Below are 20038 nucleotides of genomic sequence, written 5' to 3'. Positions count from 1 at the left end.
ATTCATAGAATCATAGAATATCAGGGTTGGAAGGGACCCCAGAAGGTCATCTAGTCCAACCCCTTGCTCGAAGCAGGACCAGTTCCCAGTTAAATCATCCCAGCCAGGGCTTTGTCAAGCCTGACCTTAAAAACCTCTAAGGAAGGAGATTCTACCACCTCCCTAGGTAACGCATTCCAGTGTTTCACCACCCTCTTAGTGAAAAAGTTTTTCCTAATATCCAATCTAAACCTCCCCCACTGCAACTTGAGACCGTGACTCCTCGTTCTGTCATCTGCTACCATTGAGAACAGTCTAGAGCCATCCTCTTTGGAACCCCCTTTCAGGTAAAGGAAAGCAGCTATCAAATCCCCCCTCATTCTTCTCCTCTGCAGACTAAACAATCCCAGCTCCCTCAGCCTCTCCTCATAAGTCATGTGTTCTAGACCCCTAATCATTTTTATTGCCCTTCGCTGGACTCTCTCCAATTTATCCACATCCTTCTTGTAGTGTGGGGCCCAAAACTGGACACAGTACTCCAGATGAGGCCTCACCAATGTCGAATAGAGGGAAACGATCACGTCCCTCGATCTGCTCGCTATGCCCCTACTTATACATCCCAAAATGCCATTGGCCTTCTTGGCAACAAGGGCACACTGCTGACTCATATCCCACATCACTTTTTGTAAAACTAGACCAACTCAATTTCTCTTATTCAAAGTACCATAGTATAGTATCTTATAGCCTTCTCTTTATCTCTTGCCTTTGCTCCCTTCCATTTGGATTCTTGGATGCAGGCAATCTGCATTTTCCTTTTCATCAACATCTAAGCCAGTTCTGCACTCTCTCTAGTTAATGTCCCTATATTCCTATTTTCTGGACTTTCTTCTTTGACCGCATCTGTCCACTCAGTCACACTCAGATGAGGATGCTATACTTTGTTTCTGAAGAATGCCCTAGTTTTCATATAGGGTGCATAAAGAACTCATTTTATGGGTTTCTTTGGCAAAGTTTTACAGCTGGCTTCCAGCACTCCTCGTCTTTCAACCAGGCTTGGGACTAGCTATAGTGGAGTTTTGGCCCTGATTGCATCTGATCTAACTATGCAATATTTAATGCTGTCTGAAATAGTCCACTTGTCTCCCACCTACCTAGCCTTGCCTGCAGGAAAATCTACAGGAGTGAGAAAAGGAGAAGGAAATTTCAAGATTCTCCTTGTGGAGATTTTTCATAAATTTTTCCATCAGAAATGCAGAACAGGGTCTCAGAGTAGCAGCCGTGTTAGTCTGTATCTGCAAAAAGAAAAGGAGGACTTGTGGCACCTTAGAGACTAACAAATTTATTTGAGCATAAGCTTTCGTGAGCTACAGCTCACTTCATCGGTCTGTCACTCCCCATGGATTCAGCCTATAGGTATCACCTTCAAACCTTGTAATTCCCATAGTAGAACAACAAGAGGCCAGTTCCATCTATGTGGAGGCCCTGTCCCTTCATGCCAGCCTTGTGTTCTTAGCAGCTCCTTCCGACTCCCTGGCAAGGTGCTTCTGTTGAAACCGCACTGACAGTGTTTCCCTAACCAGTGGTTGCCTCAGGAATTCCCCTTAAAAGGGTGTCCCCATTCATTGCAGGATTAAGGAAAGGGAGGTGTGGAAAAGTCTATCTGTCCAGGTGCTTATGTGGCACCTTTCTGGTATCAGTGTCCATAACTTGAGGCTGAAAGAGGTTTTCTGGAGAATGTGTGGGACTATGGAATTATGCTTTTGTTATGCTGGGTGTTGGGTAAAGTCTCTGTGAAGCTGATGGGCATAAGAGCCATTCTTCATTTAGGGTAAATGTAAACAATTAATGTTTGTCAGCTTTTAGCAGGAAACGAGAGACTCTCCAACTGTGGTTTGTAGGCCCCTGACTAGTGGTAGTCCATTAGGATGTGTTTAATGACCAGCAGTGCAGGACTGAGTGGTGGTAGAACAGGTGTCACCATGAGTGGCAATTTTCTGAAGTGGGCTGTGGAATGAAAGTGGAGAGCCATACAGTACAGCGTTGCTCTCACGCAGGCAAATCTCCATTTACCTACGGAATCATTACCATAGACTCTGCTTCCCATTTTTTGAGGTATTTATTCTTGCAACACTCCTTATGAGACAGAGAATTACTGTTGTTTCCATTTTACAGATGAAATACAATTGAGGCACAGAGAGGCTAAATGACTTGCCCAGGGGCACAAAGGAAGTCTGTGGAGGGCAGGAAATTGAACTTGGGTTTCCCAAGTCCCATGCAAGTTCCCTAACCACAGAACTATCCTTCCTTCTTTTCTGTAACACAAAGTTTGAAGGTTAACTGACTTACAGAATTATCTAAAATAGTTTGCTATTTCATTACTTAGTCATGATTTTTGCTTGAGGTTCATTCCCTTTCTGCTCTACATTATTTCAGGACTAATAAATCATCCAGTCGGAGCAGTGCTCCTAGTGATTACTCCAGCCTCAGTGACTCCCAGTTCCTCTTTGGTTCCCAGTTCTGTCCAGAGAACTCACAGTCAGCACCAGTGCCCCTGGAATTCAGTGCACAGTCAAGACAACAAAAAAGCTCCCAGCAGAACTCTCAGGATGTGAGTTTGACTCTTGGAATTTCTCAGCTAGCATTGTACTACCTGTGGGGAAGTATTAACAATTCAAAATTAATTCAAAAGACTGTAAGCTCTTCAGGGTAGAGCTCATATCATCCTAAATGTTTGTACAGTTTCTTCTTCAAGTGATTGCACATGTGCCTTCCACTCTTGGTGTGAACATACACAGTCGCCAGAAACTTTTCCCTCAGTGGTACCTGTCAGGGCAACTTGAACGCCCTTTGCTGCCATGCAGCAGTGGCACTGGTGTAAAGGGCTCAGCTGACCCCGAGCCCGCTCAGTTCCTCCTTACCACCATGACAGTCCCTGGGTGGTAAGGAGGAACTGAGGGGGAACCCGAACTGTTCATCTTGCTTTCAAGTGCTCTCAATAGAGTGTGTACTCATGTATTTTGTTGTAAATAGTTTAGTAAGAATATAGGAATGGTCATATGGGTCAGACCAATGTCTATTTAGCCCAGTATCCTGCCTTCCAACAGTGGCCCATCCCAGATGCTTCAAAGAGAATGAACAGAACAGGGCAATTATCAGTTGATCCATCTCCTGGTGTCCAGTCCCAGCATCTGGCAACTGGAAGATGCAGGAACTGTGTTATTACAGGTATCAATGTTACAGTATAGTTAGTTAGGTGTTACCCCATCTGAGGGTTTCAGTCGATTCCTAGTGCTGAGGGATGTCTGGGTCACAGGGCTTCAAGCTCTGAATTTTCTGCAGTAAGGCTATGCCCGTGAGCGACCCCCACTCAAGTTGTTTAAAGTGCCTTGGCAAGGTCATATAGGGAAGCATTGCCAGATTTACAGGGACTTTAAGTCTCACACAAAGAGAGATCATGAAGCCAGGCTAAAGTTTCTACTCATGGAGGCGGCCTTGTGACCTCCATCTGAGCCAGGTGGGTGAGACTCAGCACCAAGTGCTGCAGGATCAGTAAGGAGTGCGCCTCCTATTGTGCCTGAATCCCAACACTGCTCACCGTCCAGAGTGCCTAAGAAGAGGCATAAGAAACAGACTGCCAAGAGGGGAAGCTCTAAGTCTGCTAGGCATGGGGTTAAGAGAAGAGTACAATCTTAGACAAAGCACTCCTCTGCTTTGGCACCACAGAAGCTGACACCATAGACAGTGGAACCAAGGTAGGTACATAAAAACATGAGAATGGCCAGACTGGGTCAGACCAAAGGTCCATCCAGCCCAGTGTCCTGTCTGCCAACAGTGGCCAATGCCAGGTGCCCCAGAGGGAATGAACAGGTAATTATCAAGTGATCCATTCCCTGTCGCTCATTCCCAGCTTCTGAGGCTAGGGCAGAGGTGGGCAAACTACGGACCGGGGGCCACATCCGGCCCACCAGACGTTTTATTCCAGCCCTCGAGCTCCACCGGAAAGCGGAGTCAGGAGCTTGCCCCGCTCCGGCACTCCAGCCAGGGAGCGGGGTTGGGGTCCTGCCCCACTCCACAAGTGTCCCGGAAGCAGCGGCACATCCCCACTCCGGCTCCTATGTGTAGGGGCAGCCAGGAGGCTCGGCACGCTGCCCCCACCCCAAGCGCCACCCCCGCAACTCCCATTGGCCGGGAACTGCAGCCAATGGGAGCTGCAGGGGCGGTGCCTGTGCGCAGGGCAGCGCACAGAGCCACCTGGATGCGCCTCTGGAGAGGAGCCGGAGAGGGGACATTCCCACTGTTTCTGGGAGCTGCTTGAGGTAAACACCGCCCGGAGCCTGCCCCTTGACCCCCTCCCATGCCCCAACCCTCTGCCCCACCCTTGAGCCCCCTCCTGCCCTCCAAACCCCTCAGTCTCAGCCCGGAGCACTCTCCTGCACCCCCAACTTCTCATCCTCAGCCCCACCCCCAAGCCTACACCCCCAAGCCTACACCCCCAGCCAGAGCCCTCATGCCCTCCTGCACCCCAACTCCCAATTCCATGAGCATTCATGGCCCACCATACAATTTCCATACTCAGATGTGGCCCTTGGGCCAAAAAGTTTGCCCACTCCTGGGTTAGGGACACCATCCCTGCCCATCCTGGCTAATAGCCATTGATGGACCTATCCTCCATGAATTTATCTAGTTCTTTTTTGAACTCTGTTATAGTCGTGGCCTTCACAACATTCTCTGGCAAAGAGTTCCACAGGTTGACTGTGCGTTGCGTGAATAAATACTTCCTTTTGTCCCTGGGGAGCACTTCCTTCCAGGCTTCCTGCCCTGGTCCCAATCTCTGATGCCCGCAGCTTTCCTGTTGCCTGGCTTGGTGCGGGATCTGGCCACGTCTCCACTGGAGCTCCCAGAGCACATCCTTCTCCCTTGACTGCCAGCCCTGTCTGGCTGCCTTTTAAGCCCTGCTTCCAACCTGAGCATGCTGAGCACAAGTGGAGGGGTGAGGCCTCCTGAGTCCAGAGTTGATCCTTAACCCCCTCTTGTTCAGTGAGGGGTTTATACACTCTGTCACAAAAGCATATGACTGATCAGCTAAGAACATGTAATTTATGTTAGATTCTCTGTTAATATTTTATTTGATCTTTTTGTTTCAATTACTAAAATAATGTAAAATTATTCCAAGCATAAATGCGTTTAGACCAGACATTTAAGCTAAAATATCAGTTATTCCTTCTGTGGACAATGGTGTCTTTCTGTTCAGTAGGCTTCATGGAAGAGAGATGGATTCATGAAAGATTAAATCATAGAATCATAGAAAATTAGGGTTGGAAGAGACCTCAGGTCATCTAGTCCAACCCCCGGCTCAAAGCAGGGCCAACACCAACTTCAATGTGTTGAACACCAACCCCAATGTCCAGTGTTGTTCTGATTTACTTCCACAGACTGAAAATGTATTTACCCCATTGCTGTTCATTATATTATGGCAGACACGTCACTGATTTTCAGAGAGAGCAAGCCTGTATGTTCTAGCTATTTCTCGCATGCTTTTATAATAGAAGTATCCTATGCAATCGTATTATTCATACTCAGATAGCACTTATACCATTAGTACATACCTAAGGATCAAAATAAGGACACTTGTCGTTAGAGATAAGGGAAGAGTAATTGTCCCAGTTTTGTGGTCTAAGGCAATAATTCAGTTCTAGACTTTCTGACCCCTCTGCAGTTTGTTGCAGTAGCTTTTCAGGCAACATGGAAAAGGAAATTCTCTCTTCAAGATGAAAAAGGGCAATTTGGTGTGATTTGCATTCAGATTAAATAAAAATTTAAGGGAAAGTTGATTCCATTTTGCTCAGCATAGTGTTTGGAAAGTTTGTAGGATGAGAAGGAGGTTTTTGCTGCTTAAATATTAAACACTAAAAATCTTGTCCTCAAATCCGTATTGAACCATATTAAAAACTGGCTTCCAGTGTATGATGCTAGAATATTGTGGTGTTGATTACATGCTGTCATAAATATAAAGGGAAGGGTAAACACCTTTAAAATCCCTCCTGGCCAGAGGAAAAACCCTTTCACCTGTAAAGGGTTAAGAAGCTAGGATAACCTCGCTGGCACCTGACCAAAATGACCAATGAGGAGACAAGAGACTTTCAAAGCTGGAGTGGGGGGAGAAACAAAGGTTCTCTCTGTCTGTGTGTGGTTTTTGCCAGGAACAGAACAGGAATGGAGTCTTAGAACTTAATAAGTAATCTAGCTAGATATGCGTTAGATTCTGTTTTGTTTAAATGGCTGATAAAATAAGCTGTGCTGAATGGAAGGTATATTCCTGGTTTTGTGTCTTTTTGGAACTTAATGTTTTGCCTACAGAGATTCTCTATGTTTTTAATCTGAATACCCTGTAAGGTATTTACCATCCTGATTTTACAGAGGTGATTCTTTTTACTTTTTCTTCAATTCAAATTCTTCTTTTAAGAACCTGATTGCTTTTTTCATTGTGCTTAAGATCCAAGGGTTTTGGGTCTGTGTTCACCTATGCAGATTGGTGAGGATTTTTATCAAGCCTTCCCCAGGAAAGGAGGTGTAGGGTTTGGGAGGATTTTTGGGGGGAAAGACGTTTCCAAGCAGGCTCTTTCCCTATTATATATTTGTTAGATGCTTGGTGGTGGCAGCAATAAAGTCCAAAAGGTAAAATAGTTTGTACCTTGGGGAAGTTTTAACCTAAGCTGGTAAAAATAAGCGTAGGGGGTTTTCATACAGGTCCCCACATCTGTACCCTAGAGTTCAGAGTGGGGAAGGAACCTTGACACATGCCAACAAAATGTTGTTATTTAGTAGGAAGCTCAGCATCAGCTATTTAAGTTAAATAATTTACAGCATATCTCACTGTGGGAACTTTAATTCTTTCACTGCTTTTCCTCCTCTGAACTTGCTGTGCTTTCATCATTTCAAGCCTCTACCATCCAGCAGTACAGCATATGTTTTTTCCTGGACATATCTGGTGTGTTTGGCAACAGCAACCAATACAGTGCACTACACAGAGCAAAATAAGGGAAGCTTTCTTTTTATAAAGTACAATCTAAGTAAAAAGAAAAGGAGTACTTGTGGCACCTTAGAGACTAACAAATTTATTTGAGCATGAGCTTTCGTGAGCTACAGCTCACTTCATCAGATGCAATGATGAGGTGAGCTGTAGCTCACGAAAGCTTCTGCTCAAATAAATTTCTTAGTCTCTCTAAGGTGCCACACGTCCTCCTTTTCTTTTTGCGAATACAGCCTAACACGGCTGCCATTCTGAAATCTAAGTAAAGTTTCACCTGCTTTAGTCTGCTAGGAATACAGCCAGCCTTCATTCTCTTCTGCAGGAAGTTGATGTAGCTACTGCATGCGAACCAAGTATCTCATTAAATTCTTAATCTGTCTGTCCAATCCAACCTGTCACTCCCAGTCACTGTGGTGCCCCACGGTCTGCCAAGAACTTGATGCATGAATTTTTTTTCTAATGAATGTTCTGAATATTTTTGTACCTTAAATATTGTCATTTTTTTCTTTCACACAACAGAGTGAGCCCAGTATTTTTACGAAGTACCAGACAAAACCTCAATTGTTTGGTGGCGATGAAAAGGAAAAGGGCTCGTTTAATTTTGGTGTTGGAAACCTCAAGAATGTCTTGGAGCAGTTTGAAGTGAATAAGAAAAAAATAAAGGACAAACATGACAGGTATGCAAGAATCCATTATGAAGGCAGCTGGCATTCTCATGGCAAAAACAACCAGTAACATGACCAAGCTGCACATTTCTGCAGGAAAGTTTATAGATGTTCTCTGATTGGAAGAAGTCACAGGCTGAGAGACTGTTATACTTACAATGTAGATTTATATAACACTTCGGTCAATAAACCATAAGGAACTGTAAAGATTTTATCTGAATTTTCCTTCATCTTTCTTTATCTTATTAGCAGATTCTATTCCATGCAGATTCTCCATGAAAACCCATATTTCTCTCAATTCAAAGGATTGTGTTGTGAGTGATCAAAAAGCTCACTACATCAGCATTTACATAGAGAATAAAGGAGATTGCTAGGGACATTTGTGTGGAACTGAATAGGAATATAATTACATAATTTAAACATTTACACCGATATCATTTTTATTTTGTATGCAAGATTATTAGAGCTGTATTTTCTGCTGAGACCACTTCATTTCCTAATAAGCTCTTTGTCATATACTAAGGATGCTCAGGTACATGCTAATCCTATCAGGTTTTGTTGAGCAAAGTAAGGGCTTCAGTCTCCAGTACAAAAGATGACCAGTTCTCCGAAGGCTGTGAAATAGTTCCTGGCTCTGTGTATTTCATTTAAAAAAATGAGAAAATATGAAAAATGAGTCCTAGGTGAACTACATTTTGTGGAAAGCCTTTAATCAAATCAGATTGTGTATGTTACTGCCTTTCTTCTGAGATATTTTTAAAGGTCTCTGATTATACAAAATCTGAAATTCTAGTTCCTATGAAGTGAGAGTAAGAATTGTGTATATATGTGAATAAAGGGATGTACAAATATTGAATTTTAAATGTTTAGCCAAAGTTCTGAATTCTGTTTTGTTTGTTCTGTGAATCAGTTTTGTTTTTCCGTAAGTTCCAAAGAAAATATTTTTTAAAAGATGCCATCTGCACAGCATTATTACTCTTGGGTCACACCGCCCAGTGCAAGACACCGTTGGCTCAAAGTTTTTGATACTCTGAAACAGTGGTAGTGGTGGATAATGCATGAGCCTTCCCTTTATTGCCCAGTTGCACAGTACTAGCTGTCACTACCTCAGCCGCCAGCACCTTCTAGTCAGTTCCTTCTTGGCTATAGTCAGCCAGTGAGTTGAATTACAGGTAAGTAATTGTCTCTCTCAGAGGAGAGAATGTGTTCTGGTAAGTACAGTATCGGTCCAAGTGTTTTAAAGAAGTGTTGTAATTTGTAAAGTGAAGTGATCCCACAATAGACTTGTAGCCTTATTTAAACTCAGGAACTTGGCAAAATCACGGCCACGGTAACATTGTCAGGTCATGGTTTTCAAGTCATTCTAGGATGTCCATGGTACTAAAATGTGTCCTGAAACCCAGCCTTCCATCAATCAGTGTAACTATCCTTCTTAGGATGGTTGCATCCGTTGAAGTGAGCTGTAGCTCACGGAAGCTCATGCTCAAATAAATTGGTTAGTCTCTAAGGTGCCACAAGTACTCCTTTTCTTTATCCTTCTGGAATCATAGAATTATAGAATCATAGAATATCAGGGCTGGAAGGGACCTCAGGAGGTTATCTAGTCCAACCCCGTGCTCAAAGCAGGACCAATCCCCTACTAAATCATCAAAGCCAGGGCTTTGTCAAGCCTGACCTTAAAAACCTCAAAGGAAGGAGATTCAGCCACCTCCCTAGGTAACGCATTCCAGTGCTTCACCACCCTCCCAGTGAAATAGGGTTTTCTAATATCCAACCTAAACCTTCCCCACTGCAACTTGAGACCATTACTCCTCGTTCTGTCATCTGCTACCACTGAGAACAGTCTAGATCCATCCTCTTTGGAACCCCCTTTCAGGTAGTTGAAAGCAGCTATCAAATCCCCCCTCATTCTTCTCTTCTGCAGGCTAAACAATCCCAGTTCCCTCAGCCTCTCCTCATAAGTCATGTGTTCCAGTCCCCTAATCATTTTTGCTGCCCTCTGTTGGATGCTTTCCAACTTTTCCAGATCCTTTTTGTAGTGTGGGGCCCAAAACTAGACACAGTACTCCCAGATGAGGCCTCACCAATGTCAAATAGAGGGGAACGATCACATCCCTCGATCTGCTAGCAATGCCCCTACTTATACATCCCAAAATGCCATTGGCCTTCTTGGCAACAAGGGCACACTGTTGATTCATATCCAGCTTCTCATCCACTGTAACCCCTAGGTCCTTTTCCGCAGAACTGCTGCCGAGCCATTCGGTCCCTAGTCTGTAGCTGTGCATTGGATTCTTCCGTCCTAAGTGCAGGTCTCTGCACTTGTCCTTGTTGAACCTCATCAGATTTCTTTTGGCCCAATCCTCCAATTTGTCTAGGTCCCTCTATATCCTATCCCTACCCTCCAGCGTATCTACCTCTCCTCCCAGTTTAGTGCCATCTGCAAACTTGCTGAGGGTGCAATCCACACCATCCTCCAGATCATTTATGAAGATATTGAACAAAACCGGCCTCAGGACCGACCCTTGGGGCACTCCACTTGATACCAGCTGCCAACTAGACATGGAGCCATTGATCACTACCCGTTGAGCCCGACAATCTAGCCAGCTTTCTATCCACCTTATAGTCCATTCATCCAGCCCATACTCCTTTAAGTTGCTGGCAAGAAAACTGTGGGAGACAGTGTCAAAAGCTTTGCTAAAGTCAAGGAACAACACGTCCACTGCTTTCCCTTGATCCACAGAACCAGTTATCTCGTCATAGAAGGCAATTAGATTAGTCAGGCATGACTTGCCCTTGGTGAATCCATGTTGACTGTTACTGATCACTTTCCTCTCATCTAAGTGCTTCAGAATTGATTCCTTGAGGACCTGCTCCATGATTTTTCCAGGGACTGAGGTGAGGCTGACTGGCCTGTAGTTCCCAGGATCCTCCTTCTTCCCTTTTTTAAAGATGGGCACTACATTAGTCTTTTTCCAGTCGTCCGGGACTTCCCCGATCGCCATGAGTTTTCAAAGATAATGGCCAATGGCTCTGCAATCACATCCGCCAACTCCTTTAGCACTCTCGGATGCAGCGCATCTGGCCCCATGGACTTGTGCTTGTCCAGCTTTTCTAAATTGTACTTGAGTGTATTGTATGCAGTCAGATCTTCAGGCTCTCATTGGAGTAGGAGAAGTTTGCTATCAAAGGAAACCAATGTTTTCATCACCTTTCTAGATCACTTTTGTTAGAGAAATAACTAGGCAAACAAAAGGAAGGCCTGTAATGATTCTACCCAATCTATTTTAGGTTTTAACATAGCACCTATCAACCTAGTACCTGAGTTGGCTCCTTGCTGAACCTCTCAGTGCAGGGAGGGGGAGGGTTTATGTCCACAGTGGGACTTCAGCAAGTGATGTAGAGTTGTGTATATATTGCAAGGGAAAGCTCACTCCAAGAATTAGACAATTTTTATAGTAATTACGCATCACTATTGTAAAGTTAAATATGATGATGTATCAAGTTGTATCCCCACCAGTTTGACTATTGCAAGGACCCTCCTCTTTTCCCTAGCAATAGAGTGCACCTACCTACCCAAAAGTTTTTAGACTTTGCCTCCCCTGCCCTTTTGGATGCTGCAGTTCGTCCATAGATGATCAATCCAAAGTGATCTGAATCCTCAGAAAGGGAGACAAGGTAGCTCTTTGCTTAGCAACAATCTTTGCATTTTGCCCCTGATGGGTTAATCATGAGAAGAATATGAATTCTGATTGGCTAGCACACATCAAAGAGGTCGATTAATTTACAGAAAACACATTCAGTCATTCAGGTGAAAGGCCTTTGTTACCCTCTGTTACAGTTCTTCCTGACACTGGCCTTGTCTACACTGAAGATTTTCTGAAATTTTCCTACAATTGCTTTAGCACTGTTGCTGCTCTAGTGTAGACCATCTGCAGGCATTTCACCATCATCTCGTGTAGTCCTATTCTGAGCTGACAACATATTGGTAAAAATGCTAATAGTCAGTCTACAGTTCTCACCATTGCTAGCATCTCTGGAGTTGTACCAGTGCTAGAGTGATCAGATGTCCTGTTTTTAAAGGGACAGTCCTGTTTTGGGGGATTTTTTTCTTATATAGGCACCTATTACCCCCTACCCCCTGTCCTGTTTTCTCATTGCTATCTGGTAACCCTAACCAGTGCTAAAGCAAGAGTGGGAGAATTTTTAAAAAATCTTTGTTAGAGACAAGGCCACTGAGGTTTTTCTAATGAAAGTAAGGTGATTTTAAGGGGTGAAGTACAAAGTCTCTTATTTTGCATTATGTCTTGCAATGTTTCATGTCTCATGATTTCCCTAACCTTTCTCATTTCTAATTGTTTTAGTATTGTTTGCATACCTATTTTATGCTCTCTGTGTTTCCATTTTAGTGAAGTTTTAAGCACCTTTATTTCCAATGTCAAAGAAAGCATTCAGGGGGTAAGTAAATCCAAATTCCACATTGTAGCCTTTATCTAAAATTGAATTGATGGTTCTGCATTAACCTGTAGGGTCCCTAGGGCATGAGCTCAGCTTCTGTGACCCTACAGTTTTCAGATCAATAGGGTGAGTTGCCCTTTACAATTCTCTTAAATTGGGAGACTCTTAAGAGCACACAAAGAACGAATACAGTGACCACAAACACACTTACAAGCAAAACATCGTGTTTGTATTATAAGTGACATGCACACACCCATCTACACAACCTGAGAGAGCCCAAGCAATAGCCAATGCCATATTCATGCTCCCATACCCAGAGCTATTACAGAGTCTGGTGGGTCTCTCAACAGGCAGTCATGATAGAAAGGTAGTTCCTGCTGAGGCCTTCTCTCGGAGTCTTCCCACCCTCTCCCTTCCAGGGAACTGCTTGTTGTTCTGACTATGCCTGGGGGTTTCAACCGCCTTTTATCTATCTGTGCTTCCACACCCCATACATTTTGGCGTGCCCCACTTTCCAGAGGTTGTTCTCTTAGTTCCCATTTTTCCTATTTACATCTTATTAACATTTACGTACACATGTTCCCGTGATAACCTGCAGTCAGAGCAGAATTTTCTGTGATGTTACAATCAGGTGTCTTGCAGTCTGGACAGATACATTGGCACATCTTTTAAAGTAATCTTATGGTTTCATTGGCATTGGGTCAGTCTTGCGTCATCTACTCATGTCAAGTCTCCTTAAGCTTGAGGCCTAGTCTGGCTAAATTGAAATCTTACAGGACTTAACCTATAGGCCTTGCATTACAGCCTTACTTTACTTACGTACCTAGTACACACACATCACTCCTAAATACTTGTCAGTCTTATACTCCTATAATCCTACAATTTAAATCTATTAATCACACATTGATTACATACAAAATGACATATGACTGAACCATGACAATAGGTAATACAATTAAATGAATTAATTAGCTATAAAGTCCAAAATAAAGAGGTTAGAAATATTGCTGTGCATTAATTTTATTTTTAGTTTAATACATTTGCCTTTTTGAATTACAATATTTTAAACTATAAATAAATACTCCTTTTTGATGCCGTTCCATTCAGTTTTCACAATTTATTGCAAATACTGTAGTGCAAATGAATAGATGACAGACCATTTATTTTCTTATTTGTCTTGGTTTTTGCAGTTGCAAACATGCTTCAACAAGTTTGAAGAAAGATTGGATTCAAGAAACAAATCAATTTTGGATTGCTTGGAAGCCGTTTCTAAGACCTGTAAGCACTTGCTATTTTTCTGTTAATAGCAGAGGACATTGTCAAACTGCCGAATGTTTTCTCCAAGCTGAGAGATAAGACTAGTAGGGCACTCTCACACCCTATAAGCTCATGGGTTTGTCTACACTCACGTTCTTTCCCTGTTGGAACCTTTGTTCCCTTACCAATATTTGCCATCCCTGCACATTGTTTGTTGCTATGTCAAGCAGAGTTCTGAAGTGGTTGTTTTTTTTTTTTTTAAACAGACAACCACTATGCACATCTTTGGTTCTGTGTAGATGATGATAGTTATTTGGATACTGGGAGCACTAATGACCCTTATGTCAGGGAAAAGGACATGTCATGCAAACAGATAGGGTGAAGACTGGCACAGTCCTCTTAGTTTCTTATTGTTTAACATAGGAACTCGTTGCCCAATCTCTAGTTGATTGTTAATTCTTGACCTAACCATCCACAGGTCCATACTTTCTTTAATATATTTTCATGAACTGGGTGAAGCCTTGTTATGGGTTGAGTTAAAACATTGTTCAAACTGATGTGTGTATGAGCTCTTCATTTAAGTCAGCTGTAAGAGACAGTTAAGGGGCCACACTTTAAACAAAGGCCTAGACTCTGCCCAGAAACTAGCACCGGGTGGGCAGAGGGTTCCACTGGGTTGTAACAGGATAGGGGTGTGTGAGAAAACACAGAAACTGAGATCAGACAAGAACAATGGGAGAAGCAAAGGCAAAAAGCAAGAAAGCCAATCAGTAGCCTGTGAGTACAGTATGACCCTGGGAAAAGCGAGAGAGAAAACCTTTGGGTCTATGGGCTAAAGACACTAGGGGCTACAAGCTAATCATAGAAGATCAGGGTTGGAAGAGACCTCAGGAGGTCATCTAGTCCAACCCCCTGCTCAAAGCAGGACCAACCCCAACTAAATCATCCCAACCAGGGCGTTGTCAAGCCGGGCCTTAAATACTTCTAAGGATGGAGATTCCACCATCTCTGTAGGTAACCCATTCCAGTGCTTCACCACCCTTCTAGTGAAATAGTGTTTCCTAATATCCAGCCTAGACCTCCCCCACTGTGACTTGACACCATTGCTCCTTCTTCTGTCATCTGCCACCTCTGAGAACAGCCGAGCTCCATCCCCTTTGGAACCCCCCTTCAGGTAGTTGAAGGCTGCTGTCAAATCCACCCCTCACTCTTCTCTTCTGCAGACTAAATAACCCCGTTCCCTCAGCCTCTCCTCATAAGTCATGTGCTGCAGCCCCCTAATGGTTTTTGTTGCCTCCCCGCTGGACTCTCTCCAATTTGTCCACATTCTTTCTGTAGTGTAGGGCCCAAAACTGGACACAGTACTCCAGATGAGGCCTCACCAATGTCGAATAGAGGGGAACGATCACGTCCCTCGCTCTGTTGGCAATGCTCCTACTTATACAGACCAAAATGCCATTGGCCTTCTTGGCAACAAGGGCACACTGCTGACTCATACCCAGCTTCTCATCCTCTGTAATCCCCAGGTCCTTTTCTGCAGAACTGTCGCTTAGCCAGTCGGTCCCCAGCCTGTAGCAGTGCATGGGATTCTTCCGCCCTAAGTTCAGGACTCTGCACTTGTCCTTGTTGAACCTAATCAGATTTCTTTTGGCCCAATCCTCCAATTTGTCTAGGTCTCTCTGTACCCTATCCCTACCCTCCAGCATATCTATCTCTGCTCACAGCTTAATGTCATCCATGAACCTGCTGAGGGTGCAATCCATTCCATCATCCAGATCATTAATAAAGCTGTTGAACAAAATCGGCCCTGGGACCAACCCCTGGGGCACTCTGCTTGATACCGGCTGCCAACTAGACATCAAGCCGTTGATCACTATCCGTAGAGCCTGACAATCTGGCCAGCTTTCTGTACACCTTATAGTCCATTCATCCAATCCATACTTCTTTAACTTGCTGGCAAGAATACTGTGGGAGACTGTATCAAAAGCTTTGCTAAAGTCGAGGTATATCACGTCCACTGCTTTCCCCATATCTACAGAGCCAGTTATCTCGTCATAGAAGGCAATTAGATTAGTCAGGCATGACTTGCCCTTGGTGAATCCATGTTGACTGTTCCTGATCACCTTCCTCTCCTCCAAGGGCTTCAAAATGGATTCCTTGAGGACCTGCTCCATGATTTTTCCAGGAAGTGAGGTGAGGCTGTAGTTCCCTGTGGAGTGCGTTTAGATTAGAAACCTTTAGTTCAATAGAGAAGAATGGAGTTTTGGTATAAGATTATATAGGATTTTTCATCTGCACACTTACTTTGCTTTGGCATGTATTAGGCACTAGTAATAGTGGTGACTATGTTAAGACTAATTATTGTGGTGTGGGGAAACTACTTTATTTCCTAGCTTAATGACCTAGAAGATGTCAGCTGGTCAGTCACTATGGTTGTGTAGCACAGCAAAGCATTTCATTCACAACCCCCGGGGAAGAATCAAGCAGTATTTTATTCATATTTACAAATTAAAGAGTAAATGCAGTTTTTATTGACTTCCCTGTTTAGTGCAAGAGACTGCTCAGTCCCACTATGGATCAGTGCTGAATGCTCTAACAGACAAAAGCCAAATGGAGCAGATATTACTGGAGATGGAGAGGAGACTTGCAGCTGTAAGTTCAGAAATTCATCTGTTGTGCTGAATCTGGGTCCTGAATTTCTCCCATTTCTCTAAAAAATATTAACAAAATATTAGATTGTCTTCCTGTGCTAGGTTACGAAGATGAAAGTTACCATTCTAATAGAGGAAAATATGTATATTAAAATGCTAATTCTAGGCTAACTCTGCCATCTAGTAATCATGCATTACGCTGCCCTGCAGGGATCCAAGCTGGGGTGTTGATCGTGATCTTTTGTTCGTCAGAATAGAAGGTGCCACTCTCAGAGTGCCATCAGCGTGGTGGTGGCCCCATTTCCCAATGCTATGGGAGCTGTGCTCTAGAAGGGCCAGGTTCCTGGCAGCTTGGAGAATGCTGGTGCGGTACGTCTCCGATAAAGAGGGTTGGGCGTGCTTCTCATTGAAAGTCAGGTCAGACAGGGCCTCAGGGAGAGAACAAGGGACTTAGAGGGAGCAAAATATGACTTGTCATAAAGGTGCAAGATTGAAATGTCAGACTTTAAGCTGCATAGGTGGAACTGCATCCCCAGAAGGGCCCCGCAGTATATGTTTGTGGCAAGCAATAAGCCACAGAAAGAAGTGGTATGTTGTCTTCATGACGATAGGGAGACATCACAGTGAATTAGAAATTCGCCCCATCCAAAGAAATGTTACCACCATATTGCTTTTTGAAAACATGGCTCTGTACAGAAATATCCAGACTGCTGATACTTGTGTTGATATGAAAGCTAAGTGGACCATCTAAGATTTAATACTAAAGGCATTTTGATTTGAATGTTACTGTTGGAGTATTTAGTGGTTGTTGCCTAACATTTCTACTCTGCTGACTACTTTCCCCAGAAAGATATGGAGATTTTAGATGTGAAAAACAATTTACAGTTACTGAAGGAGAGTCTGGAACTACTAACATCTCAGCAGAATAAGCAACATCAGAAGCTATGTGAACAGTTAAATCACCTACCGTTCCCCAGCATCTTAGCTGAACTGCAGACATTCATTTCCACTTCCAGATTTCCCAGCTGCATAAAGGATAATGCATCCCAGACCTCTCCAGATATATTACAGGACCTCTATCTCATCAGTCAGGAGAAAACATGCTGTCAGTGCTATCAGACCATGAGGGTTTGCAGAACGAGTTCATTTCAGACTCAGCCATGCACCATGACAATGGCAAATAGACATGGAGATTCCCATATGAAGAATCACATAGCTAAAGATGATACACACAAGAGTGATTTAAACACAGCTGCTGGAAGGGAGGTCAGTCTCACTACTACAGGTTTACGAGGCAAAGAAAACATGACTGTCCAAGAGATGAAGTCTGCTTTAGAAAAGCAACCCTCTGCTAACAATCCACCTTCTGCCTGCTGCTCCAACACTGATGTTTTTGGGGATAGTCATGAGAAACATCAGCTGCTTACTCAAGAAATACATCAAGCCACACCTCTGAGGAAGGTAATCAGGAAGAACTCTAAGGGAATCAAAACTGTGACTCCTTCACAACAAAATCAGAGCCAACTTTGCCACCCTCCTGTACAAAACAATATGGCTGGACAAAGAGATGAAGACTTTGTCACAGACAACATGATGCATATCACAGTTGTAGGAAACAGACTAAAAAAAGAAAAGTCCAAAAAACCCCGCCGGAGTAAATTAACAGTGAGGAAACAAATGTACGTTGCTCAGAAAAAAGGAGACCTTTCCAAGTGTCCTGACAGTGGTCTGAAAAAAAAAATGACCAGCAGATGGATGGAGTCGGAGGATTCCAGAAAAAATTACTCTCCCACAGATACAGTTATGCTTCATTCAGAGAACTCTGGCCCAGGGTCTTCAGCTCCCAGTCACCAAAAGCTAAGCAGGGCCCAACACAGAAAGAAAGAAAACTCCTTGCCAGTGCTCCACTCCCATGAAAACCTGGAATGGCTTGCAGCCAAGAGGAAGGAAATACTGGAAAATAAGAGGAGAGAGGATATTTGCAATACCAAACGAACTCTCTGTTTCTGCGATTGCTCTCCCTGGGAGAGTAACATAAAGGGTGAAAACCAGATGAGCTGGTTCAGTCTCCCAAGCACCATGGCTTCTAATAAGTCAAGTCTTTCTTTCGCCCCTGCCCAGCATAAGAATACAACATTTTGCTCCTTAGTTTTTGACAGTGATTATTCTGATTGACATTTTCTGTTTGATTTTCCCGATGTATAACAAAAGTGTGGCTAGTTCAATCCATTTTTTCTTTAGGTCTGTTGGCTTTTTAATTTCTCAAGTTCTGTCACTCTTTAGACATTGCACATAACTGACCATATGGCACCTTGGAGCCTTGTATGGAGGGACAAGTCTTTTTCATACACATAGCAGCCCCCTCTGGCAATATACAGGATGTACTCATACCTAAATTACATTGGAATGTCATTGGCAAGCTTTGTGTATTGTAAATGATAATATGTTGCTGTATTCTGTCCAGAAATGAGGTCTGAGGCAAGGATTCCCATTCACCTGGGCAAGCTGACGTGCTCTTTTTTTATTTTTATATTTTGGTGTCTTCCTGCTCTTAACAGAAATGCCATTGTTTTCTAATTGCTGTCATCTTTGCTTAGCAGAAGAGGGTCTGTGATGCTTGCCTAAATTTCCACTAGCGAGAACACTGCTAGCAGGCTATGGGGCACAGAAACACAGCTGAGTCTATTGTTACTATATCTAGAAGTGGAATCTATTTTAAACTTTTAAAGACATGTAATACAGTGTCTGTGGCCTGGGGCTTTAATTCCAGTTTTTCATTCTTTCTCTTTAGAGTGGTTCAGATGGCGAAGGGCCCGAATTCTGGTACCATGGAAATGAATGGGAATTCTTATGATTGACTTCACACAGTTAAGATTAGCCCTAAGTCTTTTGCTCTATTCTGGGTAAATGTACCTTTTGTGTGAAAAAAGAACCCTAATATCTTGTGTTCACCAAATATAGCATTTCTTCTCCTTTCAGGCTTATTTCTCTGGTCACTTTCTTCAGTTTCAGTCTCATTTTTTTCTCATCTGCATCTCTTAGCTAATCAAGATCTTCATCTTATGTGTTTCTAGTGTATTAGGGCCTCAAAGAAGAGCCTAGAAAGGTGGCACCCGTAAAACAAGATGCCAAGAAAAACCGTTGGTTCTGTCTGTTTTTGTTTAAAAGACTTACGTATTTCTGATTAATGGTGATTTCGAATTCATAGATTTTAAGGTCAGAAGGGACCATTAGGGTCACCAGTTCTGAGCACCAGCGTAACACAGGCCACAGAATTCCCCCTGGAGAACCTTGCCTCAAGCTCATAGCTTGATGGAACTATAGCAGCTCCTGTAGAAAGACATCCAGTCTCGAGTTTAAGTTTTGATCACTTAAAGTAATTTTATTCTATTGATCACAGAATCAGGTTTGCTCTGACAAATGAAACACTTCAATATTTAGGAAAGAGATCTGCTGTCATGAATATAAATGGCCTCATTTTGTCATTCCAAAATAAAAAGACCTTGTTTATCTATTACTTGATTATCAAGTCCATTTCTTCATGAATGTCAAATTTCTGTGTCATGATTTCAGGGGATAGGCTCATATGCTTGTATTGCTGTGGGCTAACAGGCAGATGCTGTTTAGCTAGTTTGTCTCCTACAGAGGATATAATTGGGATAATTAGTTTTATTCAGCTTGTCTGATATTTAACGAAGAGGGATAACATCACTCTTTATAACTCTGTAACGTAAGATTCTGTGTTAATGCTCTTTGGTGAACGTGACAGGTGACATTTTCAATCAGTGTGGCAGGATCCTCTGAGGAACTAACATGTCTCAGAGAGTGACAACAACAGAAAAGATTAAGCGAGTCTCCAAGGTGTGAGTGCTGCAGTGGGGTGGGCATGCATACCCCGCGGCCAGACGCACCCTACAGGCGAGGTTACTACACGGAGGGCACCATTTTATACAGAAATGAAATGGCAACCTCCGCTCAGCGTGGCTTAGCACACACCATAC

At 43.3% G+C, this 20038-nt stretch overlaps 1 protein-coding gene across 1 annotated transcript in view; it reads left to right on the top strand.

Moving 5' to 3' along the window:
- The window catches only part of IHO1 (interactor of HORMAD1 1), a 31036-nt gene extending 11507 nt beyond the window's left edge, over positions 1–19529 (top strand). The window contains exons 2-7 of the mRNA XM_048856489.2: positions 2413–2587; positions 7529–7686; positions 12081–12129; positions 13320–13407; positions 15935–16038; positions 16884–19529. Of these exons, the coding sequence (XP_048712446.1) occupies positions 2413–2587; positions 7529–7686; positions 12081–12129; positions 13320–13407; positions 15935–16038; positions 16884–18212 (1903 nt within the window). The 3' untranslated portion in view covers positions 18213–19529. The remainder of the gene's footprint in view (positions 1–2412; positions 2588–7528; positions 7687–12080; positions 12130–13319; positions 13408–15934; positions 16039–16883) is intronic.
- The last annotated feature ends 509 nt before the right edge of the window (positions 19530–20038 follow it).

Source organism: Caretta caretta, chromosome 7 (assembly GCF_965140235.1).
Source record: "Caretta caretta isolate rCarCar2 chromosome 7, rCarCar1.hap1, whole genome shotgun sequence".
NCBI classification, from domain to species: domain Eukaryota; kingdom Metazoa; phylum Chordata; order Testudines; family Cheloniidae; genus Caretta; species Caretta caretta.
The sequence above is the reverse complement of the archived record's forward strand: the minus strand, read 5'-3'. Positions and strand labels throughout refer to the sequence as shown.